The 17640-nt window shown below is 36.1% G+C and overlaps 1 protein-coding gene across 8 annotated transcripts in view; it reads left to right on the top strand.

Moving 5' to 3' along the window:
- The window catches only part of FAM126B (family with sequence similarity 126 member B), a 60388-nt gene that overhangs the window by 28581 nt on the left and 14167 nt on the right, over positions 1 to 17640 (top strand). For all 8 annotated transcript variants that reach the window (XM_041124353.1, XM_030018269.1, XM_030018262.1 and 5 more), the window contains 7 exons: positions 5312 to 5491; positions 7505 to 7585; positions 8234 to 8349; positions 9143 to 9238; positions 11019 to 11135; positions 11809 to 11896; positions 17341 to 17500. In XM_041124353.1, coding sequence (XP_040980287.1) covers positions 5312 to 5491; positions 7505 to 7585; positions 8234 to 8349; positions 9143 to 9238; positions 11019 to 11135; positions 11809 to 11896; positions 17341 to 17500 — 838 coding nt within the window. The remainder of the gene's footprint in view (positions 1 to 5311; positions 5492 to 7504; positions 7586 to 8233; positions 8350 to 9142; positions 9239 to 11018; positions 11136 to 11808; positions 11897 to 17340; positions 17501 to 17640) is intronic.

The following is a 17640-nucleotide window of genomic DNA, read 5'->3' as shown; positions in this document are numbered from 1 at the left end:
CCTTGTACATAATTTATTTTGCAAATGATGTTAAACTGAGCATTCTATTCCATTGGCTTCTGCTATGAGCATTTCTGGGAAAGTATGTGAAATACAACTTCTGAATAAATTGTGCAAGCATACCATTCTCTGCTGTGTAAACTACTTTAGATAAAATGCTTCAAAATATTTGATTTATTATCTGTGATCTCTTGTATATTTATAAATTAAATGGCAAGTGTATACAGCAGGGAAGTTCTTTATTTTCCTAAGCACAGCTCAGCTGCTTTTGGAAGCTGAATACTTGACTGAGCTTAAAGGAGATTGCATAATGCTCATGCAATAAAAAAAAAAAAAAAGCTTCATAGCTGTCAACTTTATTTCAGTGTTACAAATAACTTGTATAGTGACCTTTTTCTTTGACCTGAAGCTACAGTTATTTTCTCTCCAACCTGAAGCCACCATTGCTGCTGTTGTCTTTTAGTATGTATCTATTCGTGTGTGTGTATACTTCCTAAAATGTAAAAGCTTTCCTTTGCTTGAGAATAAGCATTTCTTTTTTTTTTTTTTTTTTTTTATGATGCAAAGAACCAGATTTGCAAAAAGACTATCTTCTTAAGGGTGTGACGGTAATCTTACGTTATTGCCTACTGATGGATGTCAAATACTACTCTTTGGAATTGCTGTTACTGTTTGGGCCTGATTCTGGTATCAGGTATAAGATAAGTAATGCCAGACTCAGAGATGACTAACTTCAGGTTCTGCTTGTTAGGGCAGTATTTCCTTGTTGCACTTCTTCCAAACTTATTTGCGTGTGAGGAGTATAACCACAGTTAATTAGTTACTTTGCATAATTCTGTGGTGATATTTGGCTCTAAGTGAGGGGTTTTTTAAATATGCCTTATAGGACATTATTTGTTAGAAGGATAACTGTTTGCTTATGAAGATGAAACTTATGTGGTAGGCTATTATAAAATGTACTTGTTGGATTCTTAAACTTGATGGACAAGTGTTTTTTTTAGTACAACTGATAAAGTTGACCTAAAACTTCCTGAAAGGGGCGAACTGTTTAGGGCAAACGTGAATTTTTCTAGAATCCCATAATTCTATCTTGGTAAGACCAGGATTAATAATTTAACATAGAACCAGCATGTTTAGGAACCAAAACAACCAACCAAGGTGCTTCTCTTTTTTGACAGCTGTCTGACAATTTGAGAGCTATCAAATGAAGGCAAGCATAATGTCAAGTTAAATACAACTTTTACTATTTTCCTTTTAGGAAATTCCCTGACTTTTTTTAATATGGAGAAGATAATGACTGGAACAGAAAGTTACATAAAGAGTAGAGAGTGATCTTGCTCATAAACAGCTTATATGACTAAATAATGTATTGATTTTTGCATAATATTTGAATTTTAAAATAAAGTGCTTTTGAAGTATTGTATTTTTAGATAGTTTTATAATTTTTGGAGTTGGTTTATGGCTGTAGACATAAATACTCTATGGATTTTAAGTTAATGCTGTCCTGAAATTTCAACATTGAATATTCATGTGGGGCTATTTAGGTTTAACTTGGAAAGCTCAGCCTTGAAACAAAATGAGATCACCTTTGCAATGCCAAGCACTTCCCAGACCCAGTACTTGTCAAATAATAACTCATTTCACCCGTTACGTTATAGTTGAGCCTAAAATGAGCACATTATTTTCTACCATGATTGAATTCTTCAACAAGGCAAGCATTTCCAATCTTTGTCACGCATTTTATAATATATTTAACTTCAAGGTATGGCTCTTAAGATATGGCAAACTTGTAAAATAAGCCAAACTAAAGCTATTCATCAGCTTCCTTAAAATGTGACTAGTCTGCATCTCTGTGAGGTGTGACAATGAAGTCTGCAAATTATATTGGTGTCACTTACTGTATATTTAAGCCAGTAAAAATTTAATTTGTAATTGTTTGTTATGCTAATTGCTGTTTATGCTAGTAGGAAAGCTCTTTTAATATAAGTTTTTTAGTTTGTCAGAGAAGAGATATGGTTATAAGAGACTTTTTACTTTGGATTTTTTGGCTGACTGCTGTGCTACGCAGTTTCCTTTGACTTTGGAGTGAAAGATCTTTGGAATTAAAAAAGCGTGTGCCAGTCACATATACACCCGCTACTGGTGACGAAAGCTCCATTTCCTCTGTCCAGTGTCTTCTCAGTATTTATATTCAGAGAATTAACTGGAAGAGGCTGGTTCTCTGAAAAGCCAGACAACTAGGATGCAGGGAAAACATCTGTTCTTTCTTACAGCATCAAGTTTTGACTTTCCAGGTGGGAGACAATCATACTATACTTTGATAGCAAAAACTTGAGCGTTCGTGCCTTTGAAAATCATTTGTGTTATAGCGTCTTTGTGATGGCAGTTTTTTCTTGTGGACTTAAAGCTCTGAACACACTAAAAGCGCTACAGTAGTCGCTATAAACAACCTTCAGGTTTTCACCTAATTAATTTGCAGTTGTTAAACCTTTTGCACAACTAATATGACAACTACTAGAAACGAGTATTTACATGCTTGCAGCATCAGTGACTGGATATTGCTTGTATCTTTCTAGGGAGCATGGTTTCACTTAAAAGACTAATTTTATAAAATTTTCATTTGAAGGAAAGTAGAATAAACTCAGTAACTGCTCTGGTTGAGTCTCATCTGACTTTAGCTAAAGTAAATTATTCTTTTCCACTGTTTTTAATGGGACTTGCATTAGACTGGCTAATTTCAAATAGGAAACAGTTTTGGGCTGCTGTCATCTCTAATCTAATAGAAGTACTATTTATAGCTATGCTGCTGTATGTATCTGTTTTCTGATAGTATTTGTTTAGCTTTTCTTGCACCTGTTATCTCCTTGCAGATATGCTTGTATTTATTGTTTCCAGAGATTTCTTCTTTTTCTTCTTTACTCTAGCTTCTTGCTCATATTTTATTTTCAAGAAGACCTACAAATTTATTCAGCGATCTCTGAATTGTTCAAATAAAAAAAGTGGTTAATAAATATCTGAAATGTGCTAGGCCTTTCATAAAACAAGGATACAGTTCTGTCTCTGAGGATTTGAACATTTACTGTAACAGATGATTTTAATAATTAGCATCGCTTTTAGATAGGAGTTTCTACTAAGTAAATATTAATTAAGAAGGAATGTATTTATATATCTTTTGAACATAAAGTGCTATGTATGTATGAAATAGTGTAATAAATACACTAGGTAAAATAATACATGCTCAACTTGATAGAGAAAGCCCTAGCATTGTTTTATTAAAGTGATTCTGATAGAAGCTTTATGGGCTTCTAATTTCATTTATATCCCAAACCAAATATTAAGTGGTAAGGTGTTTTACATGTGCTCCAAATGACTGGACTTCTCTCATTCCTCATCAATGTTGTCAGTGGTGGCTTTCTTCCCTCCCTCTCTTGTGGAGTCTGTCTCTGCTTGTGTTGTAAAAACAGGCTTTTAGCTTAGAGTAACTAGGCTGTCAATCAGAAGCCTTGTTATACAAGGTACTTATATCAGAGCCTTGTATAAGAAGAGATTTATCTGATAGCAAAGTTTTATTTTATGTAGATGTCATGTTACAGCTTATGTAATCAGTGGTTTAAAAACGGTATGCTTCATTGACCAGAATACTCTGTGTTAGAAATGAAACTAATGTGTTCACCCTTTCTTGGGTGATTAACTCTCAAGGCAGCTATCTTGATAGAAAATTCTGTCAAATTTATGTTTTGTGTTTGTGATATACCAGAGTAAAATATCCAATTCTAACTGTGTGTATGTGAGGTTGTACAGTCGTACAGATTTATGGCACTGCACATTTATCAAACATTCAAACTAATCACTTGTAGAAATGTCTGTCCCTCTGCTGATAGCAAGGGACTGCTTCAAAGCTTTTTAAGAGGCTGGATGGTTCACAACAAACCACAGAAGTACATCTTCATACAGCATAGCAAAAGAGTGATGGTGAATTCTATAGGAAATTCTGGGTACTAAGATTTTGATGAATGGACAAATTAATGAAAGAAGAATGCATCAAAGTCTATGAAATGTACTGCTAATGTTCTGCAAGTCCTAAGCTGCATATCCCTGGGAGTGGGAGTGTGTACTGAAAGAGTAGTCATATACGCCTTATCTGATCTTCTGCTCTGGGTATTTCTTATTTATGCCTTTTTGTCTCACCAGTACAGCTGTTATTGTGTTGGTCAAATGTAGGGTTTCTATTGCTCTAAAAAAAATGATACATAGAATTTAATGTTTAATATTATCATGTATGTATATGAGAGCTGCATAAAGCATGTACAGATAGAAAGAAGATTTATTTGAGATTCTGGCCTGTATTTTCTGACTCTTCTATATGAATATAGGTGCTTTAGGATGGATGCTTCCATCTTTTGGACTTGAATCCCATGAGTATTTTCCTTAGGTCAGATCATCCTATTTCTTAGAATGTAATACTAGATACTGGTCATAGACCTTATCAAAATTCCTCTCAGAGTTGTTGTGTGTTTTGTTTTTTTTTTTTTTTGTAGTTTTTGACTTTGGTATTAAAAATTTGATTAGTCATGGGAAAGGGGGAGACAGTTTGGCGTGGTTTTTTTTTTTGTTGTTGTTGGTTTTTTTTCCCCCTGTTGATTAACAGTTCTGTGGATGCATCTTAACTATTGGTTTGGCATTGTAGACTCTTAAAATGGCAGGGTTTTTCGTGTGCTTATATCACACTGACTTGATAAGAGCCTTTTTTGATTCTTGTACTGAAACCTGAAGGGCAGCTCAAGATGGAAAAATCAGTTTGCATTGTAACAAACAAATGCACACTTGTTGGGTTTGAGACTAAAAAGCTGTAGGTAAAAAACTAATTCATGTTTTTGTCAATAGACTTGTCATTAGCAGCTAATCTTTAACCTTTCTACTTTTATAAACCTTATAACTGCACCATTAAAGTTTTATGGTGCACATAGTCCAAGCCAGGTGTCTGTCGCGGGCCTTAAATTAGTACCTGTATACAAAATAAATCTCATACTGACAGCCCTAGAGAATAATGTTCTCAAAGCACAAGATGGTAGTGGCTGTAGTAAGTCCATATTTCCTAATACAGCATACCAGTGCCCCTCAGGTCTGTCCTTACAGATCTCATTAAAAGGAATGCAGATATTATTTTGGTTTATTCAGTTATTTGCCATCAAGTAATGTCATTTTTACTGGCTGTAGTGGGCTATATACTATAGCCCCTATACTTGCTATTTCATTCTCCCTTATTAGAGAAGCCTAACAGTAATTCATTAGCCTTTTTGCCTTTCTGCAGCTCCTGGAGCCTGTTTGCCACCAGCTCTTTGAACTTTATCGTAGTTCTGAAGTTCGGCTCAAGAGATTCACACTGCAATTTTTACCAGAGTTGATCTGGGTATATCTGCGTCTTACTGCCAGCAGGGATAGGCAGAGTAATGGTTGCATTGAAGCATTGCTGCTTGGCATTTACAACTTGGTAAGTGAGATGAGTGGGAATGGCTGAGGAAAGCTTCGATCTGAGGTTTTGCATCACTGACCACTAGCAATACAGTAAATTATTGGAACAACATATTTAAAATTATAATACTCTCACATGAAAGCATATTTAATCTGGAGAAAAGCATAATGTAATGAAGTTTTAGTAAGAACGTATTTGCAAAAATATTTTTTTATAGTAATCTTTTTGGGACAAACATTTTAACTAAAAAGGATCATCTCATGGGCTTTCTTGAACTGTTATATACTTGTGTTTGTAAGGAAATTAAGTAGTCATCCTTAATGTTGAAAAATACAACTTTCTATGAAGATGATTGTCAGGCCAATATGCTTGGTCAATCTTTGTGTCACTTCCTTCCCCCGCCTCCCCCTCCTTACTTTGAATATGTCTTTTTAAGGGTAATTTGAAGCTGAAACCACTCTGCATGCTAGAACTTAAATACATGCATGTGTACATTTGAGGGAGATAGTTGCCTTGAGTGGAACTGTGATTTTAAGAATAAGTAAATGTAGATTATTAAGTCTGGCTGCTGGATGTAAAAGTAGTTTTTTTATATCCTTACCTTAGCCTGGAAATGTTTACTCTTGTAATGTTATGAGGCTGTTTGATAAATTTAGCAATACTGCCAAGATAGGCATTCTCTAATGGGAATTTCTGTGTTCTAGGACTTTAAAACGTATTATACTAAAACATTGCCCTTCTTTCTACTATCAGAGTAAACCCCTCCTTTAAATTGTGTATTACGTTTCTATACATGATGAGACACAGAACAGTCAAACTGTGGTTCTTAAAAAAAAAAAAAAAAAAAAATCTTGTTATGTGTCTGTAGACCAGCTCTAACAACTGGAAGATCCAGTTATTTTAGATTTATTCTGATAGAAAAAAAAACATTGGAAACTGCTTGTTGATTATTGGTACTGTTTGCTGGGTTGAAGTAGCATGTTTATCTTTGTTGACCATTTTCTCATAAAGGTCCTTCTGCGGTTCCTTTGAAAGTCATGTTGATGATTCATATTTTTAGATGACAGTAATTTCTTCATTCTCTCCAGATTCATGAAGAAAGAGGCCTCAAAATGGACAGTGGCTCCCACTATTTTTTTTCTTTAAGTTGTTGGTATTTTTCTGTACATATACTGAGACTGAAGGAGTGAAGTTATTTTCTCAATACTTAGAAAGTGAAAGACAAGGATAAATCTTTTGCATTCTTCTAAGTTCTATCAACTGTCCTCCCATTGTGATCCTTAAAGCCTACTACAAATACTGTGCTACCTTGAACTAAGTTTCACATAAACTGGAATAACTAGAGCTCATTGTTTGGAAATTTGCTGTAGAAGGCGGGATTTTAGACTCCATTTTGGTATAGTCTTATGTTATTGCTCTTAGTATGTTTGCTTTAAAAACTGCTGTGTTTGCTTATGTAGTAGCTTAGCAACTATGAAATCTGACCAGTTTGAAAGCCTTTTGAGAAAACATTCTGTGTATTTCTTACTGATAGAATGCCTGAAGAAACTTTGCCAGTCCCCTTGATTTCACCTTTTCTCTGTGGTGCATTTATTATGCAGTACTGCCCATTGTCAGCAAGTGACTCATCAGCCCTCATACGTCTGTATCTTTTGGGCTTTAAGTTTAACCTTGCTCCACTATGCAATTCTATTACAAATAAATGTTATAATGTAAAGGTGGGCTAGAAAAGCTTTTTATTCTGTTTTGGTTTTGATGAAGTCACACTGATCAAGGAGCCAATGCTGGTTTTTTAAGTGTTGCAGACTGATTCTGCAAAACAGTCTGTGATAGAGGTCTTTCCCACTTTTAAAATATGTATATAAAGTTGCTGATACTCTGTAAATGCACAGAGACCTTGGGGTGTTAATAGTCTTATCAGATCAGGACATCTAACTTCTTATTTGTTAAATGCCTTCTAAGAGTTGAAAATTATTCTAAGTCCTATCTCCTTACTTCTGTTTGGGTTTTGGTTTTGTTTTTTTAATGCAGGAAATTGCTGACAAAGACGGAAACAACAAAGTTTTATCTTTCACCATCCCTTCATTATCTAAACCCTCAATATATCATGAGGTAAGAGAGCTGCTGTGGTAAATTAGAATTGGATCTATTAGAGTATTGAAAACTGGATCCATTTGATGCAACAGGCCATTTTTTAGATGCATCTTGTTGCAGTAAGCTTTCAATGTCAGTAGCTTGCAATTAGTGTAATGGAATTTAATAGCATTAGTAGAAGAAAGGGAATGTAAATGTTGAAAAACCTTTGCTGACAGTGCCCATTTTGAATGGAGGTTAGCTGTGTTGTAGTTGCAACTGTGGGTTTTTTGCCTCTTATGTGTTACTATAAAAGTAGCCTTCCTTCTTCTAACTCCTCTTTAATACAGTTTGAACTTGGAATCGTATTTTTGTTTCTCTACTGTTGCTGTACAAAAAGTCTATGCAATTAGGACAAACTTACTATAAATGGATATGTAAGAATCAAAGTTGAAAATTGCCCTCACCTGCTCTGTTGCTTGTAAGTGTGGAAGCTGTTTATAATAATGAAATTAGGTAATGGTTTTAGATTTACTGTATTCTGGAATAATCTTCATTTTTACAGATCACAAGACAAGTTTGTCTTTTGGCTTGGGTGATTAGGAGTTTTAATGCTTTCGGGGACCTTTTACTTATGACTTGATTTCTCCCCGCTCCTTCCTTCCTCCTCCCACCACCTACTTCTAGCCCTCTACTATTGGATCCATGGCTTTAACTGAAGGAGCTCTATGTCAGCATGATCTCATCAGGGTAGTTTACAGTGATCTTCATCCTCAAAGAGAAACCTTCACAGCACAGAACCGGTAGGTAGATGTATTCTAACATTAGAGGTGCTTCACTCGGCAGACAACGAGTCCTTAAACATTAAGACTGAATATGTTATGTGTTCAGTCCTTTCTCAGCATTAAGTGCTTGGAAATTACCAAGATTGTTCTCTAGGTTTATCTTGAGGTATAGTATTTTTGTTGTTTGTTCCAACTTTGAATGTTCTTCTACTAGTTAATTTGGAAGGGTAGCTTCTCTGTCATTTCTGTGTCTGTCAGGAATATCTTTGGGTTTATGTCTGTCAACTCAAATTTTCCTGGAAGTTCAACAAAATTCAGCTTTGGGTCTGAGGCTGTGACTGCTTTTTCCACAGGAAAGGGGGAATGGAGCTGAGTGGGTAGACAGAACTAGGGATGAGAGAAATTGCCCTGCTGTGTTCTAGTGACTGCCAACTTTACCTGTGTCTAAAGCTAGCTCTGGGAAAACCGATTAAATAATTTTGAATGCATTGCAGACTCGTCTACTTCTATAACTTTGTCCCGTTCTGTAACTTTGTGCAAATATTATGCCATATGCCATTTCTTCCATAGTTCCTGTGTATGCTAATGGCTTTCAGTAATAATAATTTTAAGTGTTTAATACTGAACCTTTAATAGCCTGTTTCAAGTTAGTGAGTTAGAATGAAAGAGGATTTAAGGATTTGTGTGTTTACTTCTGACACTTTTTCCTGTGGGGTATTTTTTGAGACCCAGTTGTAGAATTTTTGTGTTAACTTCTGATGAGATATTAAGAATTTAAACCATACAAGGTTTTGTTCTTGTCTCTTTTCAGGTTTGAGGTGCTGAGCTTTCTTATGCTGTGCTACAATTCTGCTATTGTCTATATGCCTGCCTCTTCTTACCAATCACTTTGTAGGATGGGTTCCAGGTGAGACACTTGCCTTTGAAATAGTCTTGTAGGGTGCATCTAGACTTCTAAATATTCTTCCAGCAAAAAAAGAAGGAATTTACTTGTTGTGTTTAATAACTTAAAATATTTAACTCTTGGTCAGTCTTGCAACTTAATTGGAAATTTGAAGCTGTGCTTGCATACAGATAAAACACATGGATGGATTATCTTACTACTGCATGGGCTTTCATTTTAGTTATGTAACTTTCTAGTTATTTGGAAAGAAAAAAAAGCAATTTGGGGGGAAAATTAGTTGAAGCTACTCAGCCTGATTTGCATTTTTTGGATTTAAATATCTTTTAGACATTTTTCAGTGTGGTCAGTTTAAAAATCCTGTGAGGAATACCACCAGTTTCCTCTACTTACAAATATTAATGTCTTGCTTCTGAGGATGGTTTATGTGAAGTGCTTGCACAATGTTCTGGGTTTTCGTGGTTTGTTTGGGTTTTTCTTCGGTTTGGTTTTGGGTGGGTTGGGTTTTGTTTTGTTTTTTTTTTTTTTTTTCCCCTTTCTTTTTTTCCCCTTGATAATAACATCCCAATTTCTGGAGAATTCAGTACTGTGATTTCTCAAACTCTTACACATGCCCTCTGTATAACCTTCTACTTGAATAGTCTTAGAAGCATCTGGTTGGTAAAGATCCTTGCTTTTTGTTCTGAAAATATCTCAAGTATATCTAATATTCCCATATGCCTGTTTTTACCAGCTTTCTTGTCTAAAATGAGATAAATTCTCTCTCCTGCTACCCCCAAACAGAGGAATCTCTGTAAATGTTTTTTGATTTAGCTCGTTTGCTTCAGCACAATGCTGCCATGAAAGAAAAGCATTACATGCAATTCAGCTATGTAGCAAAGAAGGATCAGACTAGCTTCTAACAACATATATTCTGTAGTAACGCACATGTGCAGTTAAGATTATAGCCTGTTTTCTTTCCTGTGATTTCTGATGGGAATGGGTGAATTCTTGGTATGCTTCTGTTACCTTCACTTGAGTTGTGGCTATGCTAAATTTGCTGAATATGTTGAATTTTCCTGCATCCGAAAAGTAGATCCTTTCTTTGGGTGGAGAAGAGAGACAACATTTTATAGGCTAGGGATTTTTTTTGTTGTTTTTGAAACAGTGCAGCAGTTATTATATATTAGTGGCCATGTGTTGCTTTCATGATGAAGATTCAGATATTAAATGTATAAATAAATTATTCTGTTTTACAGACACTTGGTGCTATGCAGTATATGGGAAGGCAGGTACTTTTTCAAGGGTCAGAAGTATTTTTTTAGAAGGCAGCTGAGAGCAATTCTCAAGAATACAGTATCTGTGTTAGCCAAATTTAGGTAAAAGGTGATTGCATGCTGTCATCATACATTAGATGGGAGATGACGTATTTCTTTTCTATAACAATGAAATGTTTCCTTTAAAGAAAGTTGGTTTTGGTTACTGAATTTTGGGGAGAGTCTCCTACTTGGTGGCTGGCAGTAGAGAATATCTTGCTACCCTCATTCTCCAGAAGCTGATTATGATTTGAAGAAAACAGATGGAGTTAATGGCTATATGGGAATAACACTGGATTATCAGCAAGCCACATCCCAGGGCACTGTTATAAAACTACTTTAATGGTTGGGAGAGCAACATAAGAATGTTATATGTTGTGTACTTAGATTTTGAAAAATAAATTTTGAAAATTAACTAAAATGGCTGTGATGTAAAGACATTTGTAGTCTTTGTGGAATTAACATTTTGTTACAATGGTGTGTTTTTGCAGGCTGTGTGTGAGTGGTTTTCCACGGCAGCATGAGAAACGCTGGAAGGAACACTGCGGTAGAGTGGTGTTAGACCCTGACTTCATGGTGCAGCTGCTCACAGGTGTCTATTATGCCATGTAAGTGGATGGGTTTTTTATATAAAGAGAAATGTTTGGTTTTACATTAATTGAATTAAAATATAAATGCTATTGCTTTATGATTGAAAAAAATAGTTAAACTCATAACACAAGTTTATAACTTGATTAAGGTATTTCCCATGACTTGCTCGCTCAGCCAACTGGTAATTTGAAAATGTCTTTGTCAGCATTGAATTAGGTGGCCAGCAGTAGGTGCTGAAGAGAGTTAGGCTTCTGGCTTCATCTTTTCCCAAGTTTCCACTACCACCAGATATCTTCTGTTCACAAGCGTAATGAGCTTGGATGCCAAGATAACCTGATGAAATGCAGACCTCTTGAATGTCAATAGCTTCTGAGGTAGCAAAAATCCATTTCTGATGGAAATTCAGTTCTGCTAAGTAGTGTTAAACTTTACATCTTGACCCCATTTTTTTTTTATTCTTTAAGTTTGTCCTGATTATGGCATCAACTTTGTCTTGCTTGGAGGTGACAGGGAGCAGCTTTTTTGTTACACCAACAAGATAAATGAAAAAATGCTTTGCCTATACTTTTTAAAAGAACCAAAGCGGCTGGGGTGTACATAAGCAGAGGTGAAGAGCTGGATTTGGGCAGAAAAAAAGACAAGTTTGAGTTCATAAGATATGAAAGATAAATATCTTTTTTTATTTTTTAGATATAATGGTCAGTGGGATCTTGGCCAGGAGGTATTAGAGGACATAATTTACAGAGCACAGCTTGAACTCTACTCACAGCCTCTGCTGGTAAGAAACAATCTATTGCAATGTATGGGCTTGGTTAACAGGAGTATGGATGTGTTTCCAAAGTAGACTGGTAATGAAAGCATTTGTGGCCATTTACTGCACTCCCAAATGCAAGTGGTTATTAACAGCTGGTGTTTTCAACCTAGCTATTTATACTACGCTTTTTCTGCTTGAGTATTAAGCTAGGGTGTTGGGATCTCCTAGGACTCATTGATGCTGAAAGCTAGGATTTTCTAAAGTATTACAGTTGGATCAAAATGTTTATGTTGTTTTGGCATAAGCTACTGATGAGTGATTCAAAGAAGCTTAACCGAATGATTATATGTTGTAGGACATTGGTTGCAAAAAAGGTATTTTCTTTGCTTCTAGACCTTCAGTGGGGCTGAGAACATGCTGTGTGGTTTAACTGATAACACAGTAGAAAAAGGAATAACAGGATAGAGCTAGAAGTGAAAAGGAGCTTCATCTCCAGAGTCAATGTCAGATTTTGATTGATCAAAGTCAGTCGGGTCTTAATCTTTATCTTCTTTGGAGCAGCAGCAATAGAATGGAATTAATTCTGATTTTTGGGTTTTTTTTTTCAGTTTCCACATACTTGCTGTTTTGATCATAAAAAGAGAAATGAAATGGGGAAAGTGGTAAAACTGGGCTGGATGCAGGTGGATGTGTTTGGGAAGGGTGAGGATGTTGACAGAGAGAAAGGAAGAATGGAGGGATTTTATTTTTTGTCAGATATAGGAATGAGGATCAAAATAAGAGGGAAATTAAGGAGAATAAAGTAAAATAGACTATTGTCTCCGTTTCTGCATCAGAATTGTGGCTAGAAGCCTTTAGTGCTCCTCTGAACTAACAGCAGTAAAATTTTACTGCTTTTTACATAATTGAGAAGGGAGTGGATTGGGAAAAATCTTTTTGTGTGGCAATCTGAGATCCCTCTCTTCTGCAATAAATTACGTAAAATTCTCTTGATTAATTAATACTGGCTGTAAAATTTATCTATAGGCTTTCTGACACTGCTGCATTTTAAATGCTTGGTATCCATTGAATTATTATAATAGTTGGTTCCTTTTGGAAATGACTCATCGCTCCATCAGATTGAAAGTTTTAAATTAAATTTTGAACCTGCTGAATTGGGCCACCCTATCAAACCACTACATTTAAAAGGTGTGTAGGAGGATCTGGAACTTGATGATATGACAATTTTCAGTCCTTATTGTTCATTTTTAATCAGTTTGTCCCTAAAGATTACTTCTAATTGTAAGAATCTTCTAGAATGTCTTTGGGTTTTTCCAAAGCTACAATTGCCTCTGCATCCCATTGTCTGGTGTCAGCAACGTCATGACATCACCAATTTTTCCCCTTTCCACACCTTTCAGGTTTTTCATGCATATGTGTGCAGGCACATCTGTGGGGTTTTCTTCTTAATATTCTGATCATTGCCTTGATTCCTATCTTGTTTTACTGCAATTTTTTAAAAGGAGCTTTAAGAAATTGTCAGTTTTATTAAAAAATGACCTGCATGTCCTTGTCCTCATGCTGTATGTTCAAGCGACTTGACTTTTTCAAAGGTTGGAGTCCTTTCACCTCATTGCATTCTCCAGGAGATGTATATAATTTAGCAGCATTATAAAATTTTGTATTTTAAACTTAAAACTACTGGCACCAAATAAAATATCATCTGTGCAGCATCCTAGATAAGTTTCAAGTTCAGCGTCTGCCTAGGATTTCCTGACAGCAGCAAATTCTTTGAAGTCCATTTAATATTCAGGCAAACCCCCAAGTTAGAATTATTTTTAGATATCTGTACATAAGCTATGTGTATAATTATGGGAATGCCATCAGTCATCATTACAATGAGAAACATCATGGTCCCTGTATTTGGCTATGTCTCTTGGAGAAATATTTTTGACAGTATAGCAGATCCATGCTCTTATTTAAATAGGTTGATATTGCCTGTGGACTTTAAAAAAAAACCCAACCAAAACCCAAAAAAACCAACCAAACAAAAAAACAACAAACCCCCCCAAAAAACCCTGAAGTAGAAGCATCAGAAAGCTATGGAATACCTGTAATGTTGACGCAGTCATCTTTCACTGTTATCCAGAGACTGCTCTGGAAAGGGCAGGAAGTAATGCAAGGGGAAAGCTTTTTCTGGGAAAAGAAAAGTATGTCTGGACCTGGGGAGTAGCTGAGTTCCAGTCAGTCAGTCTTTTCCTCTGAACACAAAGAGTTCTGCACTTGTTTCGGACAAATCCCTGTCTTCAGTGCAGAGATGCACTTAGCTCGGTACACAAGAAGCATGGATCAGCAAGTCCCTATTGTGACAGCATCGTTACCCAGTATTTTGTTGATGGTACTTACTGCTTTTGTTGGATGTTCTTTTTGTTAGACCTCCTTTCTGGTAGGCAAGAGTGGATGTCTGGCCTTAAACCAGCCCTCCTTTTGTCATTGATAGTTGAAAACTTGGCTTGCCGAGTCTGATTTGTGCTGTTTGTTTTCCTGCCTTTCAGTGCTGGATTAGACATAGTGAGCAAGTATTTTTGCATCCCAAAGGATCACAGTTTTGTTTTTTTTCTGTTAGAGAAGGGCTGTGACTCATTCAAACTGGTTGTTCAGGCTGTTTCAAAGTTTTACTGTTGCATTGATTTTTACCTCCATATGGTTCTCCTCAGTCCCCAGAAGTACAATTTGTGCTGTTAAAAGGGGCCAGCTGTTAAACGCTTCAACAAGCAGAAGTGCTCTGTCTGTCACTTTTCTGGTCCTGTTGCAGAAGCTCTTTGCTACTGATTTTTAGATTTTAATCCTGTATACTCAGAAGGGTACCTATTCAAAAGAGGGCACAACTCTAGTGAATAGGAGATGGGAAGGCAAACCATTGTATACGGTTGAACTTGACCTGCTTTGGTTCAGTACAGCAGAAATGAGTTTCTGAAGTCTTTAATGTGATCAAGGATAGGGTGAATACAGTTTGTAACATTTCAAGAGGATGGCGTGGAAAAAGGCCTATGTGTGAATAGGAGAGCAGTTCACAAACAAATGTTGAGGCTGAGAGAATTAGCTAGCAAAGGGCAATGTTGGACAAGTGGAAGGCAGAATGATAAGCGTTTCTGTGATGGTGCCAATAATCTTTTCTGCTGGTTAAAAGTCAGACAGGAAGGCAGTGGAGAAGATGTTTAGTGGGGAGTTACAGGATCACAACAGCAGCTGGAGATCAGGATATGGCACCCATTCTGGCCCACCAGGAAGTGAAAGTCTTTGATTTGGTTAATATTCTGTGATCTGTGCTTTACTGTCTGAAACAGTTTCATTTCTTCTCATGGTTGCTGGATGGTTTGCCTGTTATAACTTGTAGGAAAGTCACTTTTACTTTATTATAGTGTGAATAAACACCCTTAATTCATGGAGCTTTTATGGCATGCCGTATGCATTGATATAGTCTTTTTATCAAACTTTATCTGAGATCTTCACAAGACACATAATACAAAGTTCTGCCAATAGGGGCTGTTCCAGTGGTTTAGTAGATTTCTCATAGTTTGTGTTTTGGCAAATGCTAGCAAAAGACAACTTAATTAGTTAAGCAGAGTTGGTGTGTGTGGGCTTTGGGAGTTGAAGGAATTTGTTGGATGTCCCTTACATTTCCAAGGCCTCAGGCAACCTCAGAATATCAAGACAACATTGATGACGTTTAAAAGGGCATTAATTCTGTCACTAGCTTGAGGTGAACATATGAAAATGTTGCTTACAACATAAAACTAGGATATGCTTGATTGTAGTAATGTGCTAAACAGTTGATACTACTCCATCAGCTAGCCACAAGTCTTTATACAGTAAACAAAATGCCTGTTCTTAGAAAAAGAATATGGTCTAAAAGGAAGAAAAATGTATGTATGCATTGCCAGAAAAGTGGAGTATCTTGCAAAGATGCATATTCTACATCAGATCTGTATTTCATTTGAGTGGACAGAACAGTCAGCCTTATAGTTTTATCTGTGTCTTAAAATAGGTTTTATGTGCCTTTGCCTTAAGCTAACAAGTAGACTACATGTTTCTCTTGCCATATAGGGAACTCTGTTCTCTCAAATTGCAAAATCAATTTCTTTTGTGATACAAGAGAAAATCCATTAGGAGGCTACATAAAGCTGCTTTTCATAATGCTTCTTGTAAACTGTAGTGGAGAGAATAGCTTGCCCAAATTATGGTGGGAATTGTTGCTAAGTAGGATTTTGTAGAGATGAGCAAGTTACATTTTCCATAGTTGTTTTATTTTAAGTCTAACTGTTTCTGACCCTCTTTATTTTATCTTCTGTCTTCATTAGAGAGGAAGTAAAGAGCATGTAGGAAGTCAGATGTCAGTGAAACATAAGAGGTCTATGAATGAAGTTGTGATGTTAAGTTTAAAATGTGTCTAATATTTTTATTGCTGGTTGGTTGTATAAAGTCAATAAGATTTTGGAAAATCAAGGTGTGTTCACTTTGGGGTTTTTTTTTTGGGGGGTGTGGGGTGTTTTGGTTGTTTTTTTTTTTTTTTTTTTTAATTTAGATTTTAAATTGCATTTTATGTGCAGCAACTTTGTTGTTGAACACTGCACATGCCATAGAGACTCAGTTTGCTCTTCAAGAGTTGGTACACAAGTTCACTTTTTGAACAATTTACTTCTAAACTAGGAAATATTAACTGAAAGTTGCTCTTTCTTTTTATTTTTTTAAAGTAAACCTCTAATCCCACAAAGGCATTTTATGGGAAATTCAAAGAAGCAGTTAAAACATCAAAGCCAAAAGAGGTCATTTGTTCTCTTCAAAGCTGCAAAACAAAACTTCTGACTTGATAATAGGCTATCACAATAAAAAATTAGATCTAGTAACGATTAATGCATTTTAATGATATGATGCTCATTGCTTAGGTTGCAATTTTTTTAAAAAAATCTTGTGAGTACCTGCAGTCTAATCCCCTTGGTTAGATTTTGGGGGTTTTTTTTTTCTTTTTTTTGGCGGGGGGTGGGGGGGGGGGTGGTAGTTATGGGGTAGGGGAGGTGGAAACTGGCTCTGTCTCCGCCATGCACAAGGCCATATGCTGTTTGCATTGGCTTGGCTTGTGACCTAGTTTTATGACATTCTTATCATAAAACATAAATGGTATTTTCCTTGTCATTTTGCAGTCTGTTTTGGATGGAGACCTTCCTATGTAGGTTGGTACCTCTGTCAGTACAGGTGGCAAATGTGGAACAAAATAAATTACCTCAAAAAATTTGAGAAAAATCAGCTATATTTTTGGGAATAGGTTTGTGATGAGCTTTTCAACGTAGTTAAAAACTGAATCTTGGGGATGGGATCTGACATAATTAACAAATTATGGTTGTTTCCATTTCCGTATCTAGCAAGAGATATAATTTTGCCATTAGTGCAATCTAGGACAGCAGTAGTACAGCATTTTACTTTTATCTTAGGTTGCAAATGCCATGAAGAACTCACTGCCCTTTGATGCTCCTGATGCATCGCAAGAAGGCCAGAAGGTACTGAAGGTAGAAGTTACTCCAACAGTGCCGAGGATTTCTCGGACTGCTATTACAACAGCTTCTATCCGTCGTCATCGCTGGAGGAGAGAAGGTGAGCTTTCTCTGCCAAGAGCAAATACTGTGGTGTACTGTATTCATCATCATCACTGTAATCTGGCTTCTGAGTTTGAATGTTTGCAGAACAGTTGGTTGGGTTTTGTTTGTTTGTTTGTTTTTGAAAAGTGATACCCC

This window comes from Aquila chrysaetos, chromosome 6 (genome assembly GCF_900496995.4).
Source record: "Aquila chrysaetos chrysaetos chromosome 6, bAquChr1.4, whole genome shotgun sequence".
Classification (NCBI taxonomy): Eukaryota; Metazoa; Chordata; class Aves; order Accipitriformes; family Accipitridae; genus Aquila; species Aquila chrysaetos.
The sequence above is the reverse complement of the archived record's forward strand: the minus strand, read 5'-3'. Positions and strand labels throughout refer to the sequence as shown.